We start from the raw sequence: 13,449 nt of genomic DNA on the forward strand, positions 1-13,449 counted from the left end.
TTCAGATATGGTTTGGGTACATCCCCACAATGATGAAATGAAGACAAAAAGAAGAATGAAATCATTGACTAAACCGATCCCACATCTGTATCAATTCTTCCTAGTCCGGTAGTATGCCAAGCATGAAGACCTTGTGTAAGGAATCTGTGGCTTTCTCGAGAAGTTCGATGCAATTATTGAGGAAAAGGTCGAGCTATCTGGTATCTGTGATGCTGAGCCAGGGGAGATGCTGCAAAACTAGATCTCCACGCCCATCCTGATCTCCCAAACTCCTTGGTAGAAGGGCATCATTTTATGAATATTTAAAAATTGGTGGTAGTCCGGAAGAGGCCCGAGACCCACCATTTTGCATTTTTCTTAACTGTTTGATTTTTTAATTTTCCATCGTGATGTTTAAAGAGGCAACATGGCCCTATGCCATGGCCAAAGTTTTCACCGTTTTTCCAATTTGAATGAAAGCCTCTTTTATTTTAAAATTTGTTTATTTACTCATCTGTTATACTTTGCTTTCCTAATTTTGTTTGTTTACGGTTTTAGTAATGTAAGTTTTAAACCTGCCATTGTCGTGTATTGAGCTCGATCCTTCCAAGATTAAGGCGATTCAAGAGTTACCTCCTCCAAAGACGAGAAAAGAGGTGATGAGTTTCTTAGGGATATTGAATTACATCAGTCGATTCATAGCTCAATCAACCGTGGTGTGGGAGCTTATTTTAAGGTTACTGAAGAAAGACACTCCGACAAAGTGGACTGAAGAGTGTCTGATTGCTTTTGATGCTATCAAGAACATTTGTTCAATCCGCCGGTATTAGTTCCTCCTTGAGAAGGGAGTCCATTGTTTCTGTATTTGTCCGTCTCAGATAGTGCATTCGGATGCGTACTTGGTCAACAAGATGAGACAGGAAAAAAGGAGAAGGCTATCTATTACATAAGCAATAAGTTTACTCCATACGAGTCTTGTTACACTTTGTTAGAGAGGATGTGGTGTTCTTTGACTTAGCTTGCCCAGAAGTTGGATCATTATTTGTCTTCTTGTACTATATACCTCATATCAAGAATGGACCCGCTGAAGTATATCTTCCAGAAGGCGATGCCGATCGGAAAATTAGCTAAGTGGCAAATGTTGTTGAGTGAGTTTGATATTGTGTATGTGACTCATAGGGTGATAAAAGAGTTTGATATTGCTTATGTGACTCATAGGGAGATAAAAGCACAGGCTTTGGTTAATCATCTGGCAGAAAATCTCGTTGATGAAGAGTATGAACCACTTAAGACTTATTTTCACGATGAAGAAGTGTCATTTGTGGGTGAAGATATTTTTGAAGCATATCCAGGTTGGAGATTATTCTTTAATGGAGCGGAAAATCATCAAGGTAAAGGTATTACAGTAGTCTTAGTGTCAGAATCTGGTCAACACTATCCCATGGCGGCTAAGCTCTGATTTAATTGCACGAACAACATGGCTGAATACAAAGCTTGTATTCTTGGATTGAAAATGGCCATCGACATGAGTGTCTACGAGTTGTTGGTTATTGGAGATTCAGACTTGTTGATTCATCAAGTTCAAGGAGAATGGACTGTGAAGAATCTGAAGATTATACCTTACGTACAACATGTACAGAAGTTGTGCAAAAGATTATGCAGGATCGAGTTCACATATACTCCCAGAATACAAAATGAGTTGGCTGATTCTCTCGCCACCATCGCTTCTATGATTAAGCATCCGGATAGAAATTATATTGATCCTCTCTATATATAGAGTTGAAAGAGCATCCAGTCCATTGTGCCCATGTTGAAGCAGAACCAGACGGTTTGCCTTGTTATCTCGATATAAAGAAGTATTTGGAGTCCGGAAATTATCCAGAAGATGCAAGACCCAACAGAAAGAAGTCGATACGCCGTATGGCTCTCAAATTCTTTCTAAGTGGAGAAGTCCTTTATAGGAGGACTCTAGATTTGGGTCTTCTAAAATGTGTTGATGTTGTTGAAGCTGTGAAGCTTATTGAACACATACATGCTGGAGTTTGTAGTATGCATATGAATGGGCTCACTTTGGCAAGAAAGATCCTTCGAGCCGGGTAGTTCTGGATGACTATGGAGAATGATTGTTGCAAGTTTGTGCAAAATTCCATAAATGTCAAGTGCACGGTGATTTGATCTGAGTGCCACCTCACGAACTTAATGCTATGAGTTCATCTTGGCCATTAGTAGCTTGGGGTATGGATGTCATCGGTCCGATAGAGACAACCGCTTCTAATGGACACAGATTTAATTTGGTTGCCATTGATTATTTCACCAAGTGGGTGGAAGCTGCTTCTTACAAGTCGGAAACCAAGAAAGTTGTGGCTAATTTTGTTCGCAATAATTTTATATGCACGTTCAGAGTACCAGAATCGATCATTATTGATAATGGTGCAAATCTTCATAGTTACTTGATGAGAGATATATGTGAGCAATTTAAGATCACGCACCGGAATTCAACCGCTTATCGTCCCCAAATGAATGGAGTTGTAGAGGCTGCCAATAAGAATAACAAAAAGATTTTGAGGAAGATGATTAACAATCACCGAGGTTGGTAAGAGATGCTTTCATATGCTTTGTTGGGTTATCGAACGATTACCAGAACATCGATTGGAGCTACTCTGTACTTGTTAGTATACGGAACAAAAGCAGTCATAACTGCTGAAGTTGAGATACCATCCTTGAGAATCATAGAAGAAGCTAAATTGAGTAATGCAGCATGGGCAGCAAGCGGATTGACCAATTAATATTGATTGACAAGAAAAGAATGGTGGTTGTTTGTCATGGTCAGTTGTATCGATCGAGAATGATTCGTGCTTTTCACAAAAGAGTAAGAGCCAGATTTTTTGAAGTTGGTCAGTTTGTCCTTAAGCGTATTTTTCCTCATCAAGACGAATATAAAAGGAAAATTCATGCCAAATTGGCAAGGTCCTTACATGGTTCGCAAAGTATTATCCGGAGGTGCTTTGGTCATATCGGAAATGGATAGCACTGCATTCCAATCAACTCAGATGTTGTCAAGACATACTACGTGCGAAGTTTCATTTTGTATTTCTGCCATTTATTTGTAATCTTCTGTTTGCTTGTATTTGTTTTGCTTAAATTTTTATCCCTTTTTGTAAATGAACTACATTTGATCTGAATTCTCAAGAATGAGGTACGCATGTGGCCTATGTCATCCTCGGTTGGTTTCTTCTTAATTTTTTTTATTATTGTTAACCTTTAGGGGAACTACGTTTGACCTCATTCCTGCCTCAACGGGATACGTAGGCTTCACAATGGTTCAGCCATATCTCCCGTAAGATTTCTATTCCTCTTTACGATAGAAACTGGGATAGAATTTCTAAGAGGGGCTCAAAAATTCTTGGGAAGAAGATTCTTCCTCAGCAAGTCAAGACTGAAGATACTTCGAGATTTGAAACTGGGAGAGAATTTTTTAGAAGATCTCAAAAATTCCACGATCTACTCAGTTACAGTGGAAAGATAAGCAAGACAATTAACTGGGACAGAAATTTTGAGGATGGCCTCAAAATTTCTGCATGGGTTTATCTACAAGTCCGGAGTGACTCTGAAAATTACCCAGCGAATAATCAAATAGACCTCCAAGCATCAGACTCAAAGAAGTTTGTTAAGCCTGATATGATATGACTTGGCAGTGACCCTTTTCAGATACTATTTCTCAGAAATTTATTTCTCTTAAATTTTTCCTTTTATGTTTCATTTATTTTTGCATAAAATAGTGTCTTATCTATCAAGAGTCGGGAGATCGGAAAATCAACCGGAGATAGAAAGAAAAGGAGAATACAACTGATGAAATCGACACAGATAAATTTGTTTTAAAACTAACAATTTTTCTGTGGAGGCAGGTTTGTAGCTTTGCTCTGAAATCAGCAAAGTCTTCCGATGGATCAATATGGAGAAGTCAAAGGAGGAGAAAACTAACCCAAAATCAATAGTTTTCCTAGAAGCAGGAATCATTTTATATTTCTTATGTCAGAGACTTGGGAATATGAATTGTTTACTTCAATCAATTTCCAACAACGTGAAATTCATAAAGAAGGTTCAATTAGGTTCGAAGGTGAATCAAGTGAAATCTCAAGGAGGAGATTACGGTTTCCGTAAAGGCCGTCATTTGCATTATAATGTCGAATATGATACTATACATTAATCAGAGGGGTCAATTATCTTATTGTCGATCAAGACGATATATTATCTAGAAGTCGTTTTACCGTTATCATCATTGGAGATGATATGATTTTCTAGAAAGCACCCAGAAGATCACTATACTGCTCGATTGAAGCACTATCTTCATTTAGTATCACGGATGACATCAAGAGTTAATATTCCTGCCCTGCGGAAGATCATGCATCGCGAGTTAATATCCATGCATCGCGAAAGATCATACATCGTGAGTCAATACCCATGCATTGCGAAAGATTATGTATCGCGAGTCAATATCCATGCATCGCGGAAGATCATGCATTGCGAGTCAATATCCATGCATCACAGAAAATCATGTACCGCGAGTCAATATACATGCATCCGGAAGACCATGCATCACGATTTAATATCCAAGCATCGCAAGAAGATTTCATACCTCGCAGAAATTTATGCATCATGAAGAAGATTTCATACCTCGTAGAAATTTATGCATCGGGAGAAGATTTCATACCTCACAGAAATTTACACATCGCGAAAAGATATTCATGTCCCGCAAGAAATCATACACTACTAGAAAAGGAAATTGTGCATCCCAAGAGAAATATTTATCCATTGACATCAACTGCATTCTTTTATTTTGATAAAAGTAAACATCAAGAAGAGCATCGAAGACGATGTCAAGAGAAATACTAGCACACCGCATCAACTTTCCTTTATGTTGACATCAAATAAAGAATGGATTGAAGATTATATTGCAAACACAACACATAAGCTTTAAGCTTTATTTGCTTTACGTCAAACCAATCGAGTTGACGTCAAACGTCGAGGAGAAAAATTAAGTGTAGACGTGGTAAAAGACACTGTCTCCCATCTTAATTGCATTTTTATGGTGATGATATTTATCTCAGTCCTTGTCGAGAGCATCCAAAAGAATGAATTATCCGAATCATACCACAGGTGCGGACGACATCAAAAAGGATGCAGTACAACGTGGAACATTTTCTTAGCAGCAAACTGGGACATAGTCCAAAGAGGAATGTCAAATTCTTCAGACGCGAGCAGAGGAGCGATTTCCACCACAATCAAACCACACCCCTATCGAAGGCATGTGGAGTTTTCATTAGGTCTGTCAGTTTCAATCTTGCATCCGGAAATTTTGGTATATGTCATAAGTAAGTTTCTGATCTCAGTGACAATGCGCCAAGAGCTTTGGTAACTATGTCCATGTAAGTTCTCAATTATGGGTGTGAAGCGCGCCACGTTCATGGCTAAGAGGTTACGAGCCTCCTTTTCATACTCGATTTAATTTGTCACTTGTCAAGAACCGAAGGTTATATAGTATAATATATTTCCTTCTCAACCGATCGAGTCGAACTAAAGACAGCCTAATTCCTAAAGATACAAGGATATGTAGGCGAGCTCAATATTGAAAACTCGGCTGTATTTCAATATTCTCTCTTAAAGCCTGTTCCCGAGCATTTCGATCCCTTCATACTTCAGTATTGAGATGGCTTTGAACTCTTTTTAAATCGTGCGTTAAAATCAAGATTATCGAACTACAAGTGGTCTGAATTCTCATGTAGTCTGAGATATGTAGGAAATCCATGTCCGGGGTTCGGCCATAATTCTTAAAGTCCGTACCAAAATGCCTTTCCTTAAAGATTGAGATAAGGTCGGTCAAAATTGGCTTGGTCAATTTCATTTTTCTCAGATTTCTTGCATCAATCTAAGTAAAATGAGGGACAGTTGTTGACACCCAATTTTGACCCTCCTCGAGAATAATTAATTCTCGAGCCTCATGAATTCCAAATGAGTTAAAAATAATTGAAGTTATAAAATTCAATGCTTTTTTGAGTCATTAGTTAAAGTTGTGTTAGCCGTTTTATAATCTTTAAAGTGATATACACATACCTATATATATATATATATATATATATATATATATATATATTATACGCCTAATTTATTTTATAAAATATCCAAAAATTGTATCAAAAAGATTTTATTCCACTTGGAGCTTTATTGAATTGGTTTTAGTAGTTTGTAGTTAGGTTCCTTAGTTTTTAATTAAATTTATTCGTTTGTTTTGCTATTGATTAAGTAGTATATTTGTTTATGTAATTTTTATATGGAATTAGTTTATCTTATGAATATTCAAAAATCGTTCTCAAAAATATTTTATTTTATTCTTAAAAAATATTATACTATTTGTTTTAATCATATAGTAGTTTACCATTTTGGATTAGTCATGAATAGATTGTTTTATTCCGTTTACGTTAAGAATCTCTTTAATTAATATATATAAATTCACCCTTTTTTGTGATTAAATCAATCGAATACGATTTAGATGTAATTAGGAATCTATATGGTCTTCTTTTCTTGATCAGTTGCTTTTTTTTATGCAAGAAATTGTTTTGGGCGTCATCCACTTTCTCCATCTACCAGATTCAGTTTCCCAGTTGTCCGAAGATACCCGCAGCAAGCGACAATGACGACTACCTAAAATTTCCAGCAAGCGACAATGACTCCTGCAACGTCTCCCTTTTTAATCTGGCACTGGTCAAGCTCCCATCTCGTCCTTGCTCGGGCGGATGCTCAACATGTCAAGCGACAAGGACGTCAAATCAATCCGAGACGTAGGTGTGTGTGTTCGTTTTCAGTGTGTTATTCTCCTTTTTGTTCTCACTCCCTTGGTCAATAGCGTGTTCATGTTGCAAACCTTAATGTATAGCGGATTGTATATCTCACCTTCTTCCACTGTCTTTAAAAGATTTCTCATATTAATTGAGCTCCGTTTAAGTTCATCACTTTCCTCTATTGTGGATTTTTTTTGTACTTATATGTTGCAATATCTCGATAGCATTTTTTAGTTTCACTATTTTCCTTCATTTAGCCAATTTGTGAGTAGATGCATACCTCTGTTTATTTTATTTATTACATAGAGTTCTGTTTCTTCCAACTCATTTTGTATATATATTACTTTATGTGTATGATCTCCTCTTTGTTCTATTTTACCGATGCATAGTATATAGCGATATTAGATTTAATCGAAGGTGTTTGTTTTGTAGTCAACGAGAGTAGTGACCCTTTATCTGTTAGTTGCATACCATCAGTAACAAATTTTGTTGTCTGTCTTTCACTGGGTTCCTTTGAATGTATGCCTTAGTGCGTAATACTTATGCTAAGCGTGGTTTAATATTCCTTTGTCTTCATTACCCTCTTTGTTCAAATTTTAAAAGGGCAAAAATGGTTTTAGCATTATGAAGCACTCAGCTATTGCCATTGATTTCTTTGTATGATCCTCTGCTCTTTTAATGGCAAGCTTTCATATTCTCTGGTTCCACTAAGACTGATGATTGTGCGTGAATTATTTTTTCTTTCTCTTTTGTTTGGCATGAATTTTTGAGCAAGTCCATCGGATTCCTCCATTATTTAAATGTATTTCATCTTGAGCTAAAAGCGGCTCAATCTCATTTTTCCCAAATCAAAATCGAAGTACAGGCGGAGGATAATAAACTTTCCAGACCTAGGAAGGCCTGAAAACATGCGATGTACTTTTTGTATACACTGGTATACAATTAAAAAAATGATTTACAGGCCTAAAAAAATACCAGGATACAGGAAGGTGAATGACAGATCGCAGTTTCAGGTTTCAACAAAAATTTAGAATACGGATCAAAATACGATTCGAAGACAGGGGTATACATAACGTGTATACATAGTTTTCTTTTGAAAGAAAACAGGGCCAAAACCCAAGGAATAGCAGCAATCAGAAAATGGGCCAAAGGCCCAAATTTGATATCTCTACACTTACTTTTTATTTATTATTGTAGCTACTAATATATATTTGTTTTTTGGTTCTAATTTAATTAATCCCGAATGATATATATATATATATATATATATATATATATATATATATATATATATATATATATATATATATATATATATAGCCTTTGTCAACACTTTATATTCTTCTCATTTAGAAATCTCTTCTCATTTTGGTTTATTTCCCTTTAAATAGTTAAGTAAAGTGAAGTAGTAATAAATATAAATCAAAAAGAAAATCTGAATTCACTTTATTTAGATAATATTTGAAAACTATTTTGAAATGGTTATTTAGTCAAATTGCCGGTCAACCGCGAGCATTTCGAGGGCTTAACACCTTCTCGGAATGAACATTTGAACTTTGAACTCTTTTTTAATTGATTTTTATCTGTTTATATCTTTTGAAAATAATTCTAAGTTTTCTTGATTTTTACTAAAAAATCAAGTTATGACTGTCAATTTGGAAAATTAATTTCTCTTAAATCATAAGATAAATTAATTTTTTGAAACTTATTCATTTTTACTTTACTTATATATTTTTAATAAAACTGAAATGACGACTATGCTAGGGATTAATTAAGTTCTAACAAAAATAATTTGACTATTTGGACGAAGTGTTATTATTGAATTGTTTATATGTGATTAATTTGTTTAAATTATAAACTTGCATTGCATATCATGACATATTTATGGTATATACTGTATAGTATATTAAAGGACGGTTTGCGAAATCGCAACCGGACTTTTTTATACTCACTTTCTTTCGGAATTAGTGACAATTTGTTGGTCCGTTATACGTCCAATGATTGTTGCAAGTTCCAGCCTAAATTGTCTGCTTGGGTTCCCGATCTTTTCAAAAGTCACTCTTAGTCAACTAGAATACAGCCGAGCCAAAATTCCGAATTTAGGAGCATTCGAACTAGGACAACTCAACACTCAAGGCATGTGGGGCCCATTAGAAGTCCTCCTTTTGTCTACTTAGCCCAAATTACCAAAAATAGACAACCATGCTTTCGTGATAATTGAAGGATGTATGTGTTTTTTTAAAATGATTTGTTGTCCACGGGGTAGGGTTAACTAATCTTTGTCTGTTATTTTTTAGTATGAATCCGGCACATTAGCCTTTGAAAAAAAGAATGGTTACCGTCCCCGATCCCATCCTCAAAGTATGGTGGAGGTTCATGAACAACAACAAAATGATCGTTAAGAAACACATAGGTTACCTCCCCTCACTTCTAGAGATGAATGCTTGGCCTGACCTAATTGGAACAATGGTAAAATTCTGGGATAGTGAGCGTATGGTCTTTCGATTTGGGGAAGTAGATTTGACGCCAACAATAGAAGAAGTCCTCACGAGTTATAAAAGATCTCCATGTGCAACAAAAGGAAACGACATCCAGATACAGATCTCCTAAATCCTATAATATGAGATTTCGCTAAAGTTAGAGAAAAACTGTCATTGGTTAAAACCGAGTGAATGGACAAGCTCCCCAGCCCAAATATACCTTTTAGAAAACTATATTATCGGTTCGGACGTGCAAGGGCTTATTAGAAATATAAGGACGAGTTCATTTCAAAAGAAAAATGGAAAGAGACGCGTCCCCTCGCATTCGCAATATGTTTGAGTGTTTTCTCTCAAGGACAAAAATACACTATTCATTCTAGCATGTTTATGTCACTCATTCCATCTTCTACGGAGTGAACTATAAATCATCAACAAAGTACTACACTTTAGCGACTATGATTTCGGTCGATATTTATAGGGCTTTAGACAAATATCAGAGCGGAGAACACTTCTTTCAAGGTTGTAATCTGATAGTACAGTGGTGGATTATGCGACATTTGATCAAGACTCATATTCCAAAAGAACCAGATCCCCTAAAGCGGTCAGACGAGCTACATGATCATGATTGATAGTTGTACCACAATCGTTACAATAAGATTGGAGAAGAAAGTTTTTGGTATCCGAGGCTTCGAGGGCTGAGAGAAGAAGACGTACCTGAGTCAATATACAGTTTGGTGGTAACTAAGAATATGGTGGTTTGAACAGAAAAATTCCCTTACTTGGTATTTGCTAGGTTAAGAGGGATTAGACCATATGCTCCTGGTCGAGTCCTAAGGAAACTAGAAGGGAAACAAGAGCTGCCCCTGATCGCAGATATGAGATATTTTGCACTGACCACGAGAATGGACGAATTGCATTTGCTGAAGACATACTTAGGATGTGGCAATCTCGAAAAGTGTTGGGTGAACCTGTACCAAACAGGTTTCGTCCAGAGTGTTTTAAGGAGTACAAAGAATGGTTGAAAACGAGTTTCACTGGAACTATTGAGCCTGGTCAAAAGTTCCCCACATTATTGCAGATGTTGGTGCCAAACTTATAGTCCCACTTCACCGACTTCAAGAGAAGTTTGATAAAATGAATTACAGCATCAACTTCGTCACTCAAAAGACACCAAAGTCATAGCTTATAAAGAGACAGACAGTGCATGACAGAGTTAGATGATAGCATGGAACAACAAATTCAGTCGATAGACGGGTTCAAACATCAATAAGGAGTTCGATTGGCGAGAGATCATCTAGGGGCGAACAAATATACTATGTGGGAAGAGGTCAACATCGCCAAGAGGACCAGTCTCGACGAAGGATCACATGAGGCTTGAATTTTATTTACCATCCCCTGCTTGGGACTTCTTTATTTCTACTTTGTTTTGTAATTCTTTTAAAACTCTCTTTACTTTATGTTTATCAGACATTTCGGATGCTATTAATGAAGTATTTTGAGGATAATAAATCGGGTTTAAAAAGCATATACATCCTTCAATTCGGTAGGCCTACCATTGGCATAAAAGGGTCACAAGAATGTTTAGGAAAGGAAGAAATCATTTCTATGGACAAAAATCTCCAGAAGATATATACAAACAAGTCTCTGTTACAAAATGTCCGACCAAAATTTCTGAGTCTCAAGTTTCTCACTCAAAAGACACCTCCTATACTACAATTCCTAAAACATTCATTCTACTGTCTCAAGAAAGGAAAGGATCACTCCTATGGACAGAGGTAAGAACATCCAGATGGAACTCACTGGAGAAGAACTACAAAGAAAGATCAAATAGATCACTTAAGAAATTCAAGAAGCCAAGGAGGAAGGGCTCAGAGTCAACATGGCCACCACAATCTACAAAGTTGCAACCTTGACGCTGGATAAGGATCCGACATCATATATTAAGAGAAAGAAAGATGTTTAGATGGAGACTGAGGACTTGCAAAAGAAATTGAACATGCTTCATTTGAAAGTGTAAGAAAGAGAAGCGAGAGAGGCGAGGATAGAATCGGTGATTGCCACATTGAGGAAGAAGAATAAACTTTCCATAGCAATGTGATTGATAAACTTCAGAAAATGTGTGAAAAATACCCTTTCTACGCCAAGGGGCTAATAGTGGTCCCAAAAACGATCACCCGACAGCGAGGAAATCGTCTACAAACCTTCATTCCTAGGCCATCTGAAAGGAGGAGACTAATGCTACAACAAGAAGGAAAATGACTAGCGTGGCATCATCATTTTATCTTTAAGAACTCTATTGTTGTCTTTCAATTTCTTTGTAATCGTAATGAACGAATGAATGAAAATGTTTTATCTTGTACTCGAACTATGTTGGGCCTGAATTCTCCTTGTGAGATACGTAAGCAGCCTTTCCAGGCCCGGCCCTTATCTTTAAAAATTTTCATTCTCCCCTTCATGTTACGAGATGATACGAAGGCCAGATCAACGGACGTCAAAGAGCAGCTGCAAGAAGACCGTAGCTCAAAGTGATTTAGCCTTTCCGAGGCAGTGTCAAAACTAAGATAAGCAAGCTCCTGCTCAAAACAACCATCCCCAAATGCCTCCCCACCCACAAAATACCCATTTCAAACCGCTCCACCACCGCAAAATCAAAACCAAAATAATTTCAATCCCCAAATACCCCACCACCACTTAAATCAGAATACCAATCCCCAGACTTACCCACAAAATTATCAAACCGCTCAAAATGCCCAGAGTCCCTCTATAGCTCCACCCTTACCCAAAAGGACCACTTTCCAAATTTCCGTCCCTACCGAGCACGATGTGTACGGTTCCAAGCTGGATCATTATGAGGAATAGGAAAGGGAGTGGAGGGCGAAGAAAGAGGCAAAGGTCGACATAAAAGAAGAGATCAAGAAAGCCATGAAAGAGCTCGAATGCGTCCCTGATATCGCCGGGCTTAGTTATGAAGACATGTATTCATCAAAATTTGGACCTTTCATAAGGGTTCAAGATCCCGAAGTTTGAAACTTTCCTAGGAGTGGGCAACCTTATGGCTCATCTGGAATGTATTGAATGACAAAGATTTTATCGATCGATTTGATTACAACACAGAAATTATTCCAGTTCGATACTTTTTAGAAAAGATAAAGTAAAAATCAATTGAAAGGTATAGGGAGTTTGCCTATAGGTGGAGAAAAGAAGCGGCGAGGGTGAGACCGCCCATGTCTGAAAAAGAAATTGTAAAAGTGTTCGTACGGGTGCAAGAGGCCGAGTATTATGATCGAATCCTGTTGCTCGTAGGAGAAAAATTTGTTGAGATAGTCAAAGTTGGTGAGACTATCGAAGATAGGTTGAAAATGGGAAAGATAGCCCATGTTGCTGCATCACCCGGATCATCAGGAACGTTGAAGAAGAAAAGAGAAGAAATCGCTTCTATTTCATATGGGAGAAAGAAAACCCCCAGAAGCTCGTCGTATTCCCAAGGTCGTTCTCGATCTTCCCAAAATTCCAACCAAGCTTGCTAGACGCAAGCTAGTCATCCTAGTAATCCTCCAATTTATAAGAATGCTACCTCCACTTATGCAAATGTCCAAGCTCCACTATATCAAAATCCACCCCCAAATTACCAAAATGCATCCCCGCTTATCCAAATCATATTCTTGTTAATTTGAGCATAAATTTTAAAGTTGAAATTTGAAAATTTGAAGATGTCATATTTTGAAATTTGATTTTATGTTTGAATATACATTTTACTTAAAATAAATTAAATTTTTGTGAGTGAAAGTGAAAATTCTCTCAAGAAGAACCAAATTTTGAAACTTGAAAATTATTAAAGCATAGGTTTTTAAAATTTAATCCAAAGTTTATGGTCAAATGGTTAATTTCATTTCTTCATTGAATTTGTTAGGGAAAAATGTCAGGTCTACCTCTTTTGTGTCGTGAATCATGAGAACATAATTAGTTTTAATAATAAAAACTTTATTTTGTGCCTAAACATGGTGTAGTTGTTTATTGGTGTCTCATAAGTGCTTTAATACCATCTTTTTTGTTTAATTTCTCTTTTTATTCTTGAATTCACCGACTATTCCAAACATTATGTTAGTGCCACTCTACTTCCCTCCTTGTCAATTGTGGATTTAAATAGAATGATT

General features: G+C 36.7%; 1 protein-coding gene across 1 annotated transcript; it reads left to right on the plus strand.

Annotated features, from left to right (window-relative positions):
* The first annotated feature begins 1,054 nt into the window (after positions 1–1,054).
* On the plus strand, positions 1,055–2,079 carry LOC138347352 (uncharacterized). Its single transcript, XM_069295473.1, has 2 exons — positions 1,055–1,370; positions 1,757–2,079. Exons 1-2 carry the CDS (start codon positions 1,055–1,057, stop codon positions 2,077–2,079), a joined length of 639 nt encoding a protein of 212 aa, XP_069151574.1.
* Positions 2,080–13,449: the final 11,370 nt, after the last annotated feature.

Source organism: Solanum lycopersicum, chromosome 3 (assembly GCF_036512215.1).
Source record: "Solanum lycopersicum chromosome 3, SLM_r2.1".
In the NCBI taxonomy this organism is placed as follows: Eukaryota; Viridiplantae; Streptophyta; class Magnoliopsida; order Solanales; family Solanaceae; genus Solanum; species Solanum lycopersicum.

Excerpts from the sequence above, each read along its gene's own strand:
- LOC138347352 (XM_069295473.1), top strand. The coding sequence starts at position 1,055 with ATGGACCCGCTGAAGTATATCTTCCAGAAGGCGATGCCGATCGGAAAA. Across the intron at positions 1,371-1,756 it reads TGGAGCGGAAAATCATCAAG|AGTTGAAAGAGCATCCAGTC; the intron begins GTAAAGGTATTA and ends CTCTATATATAG.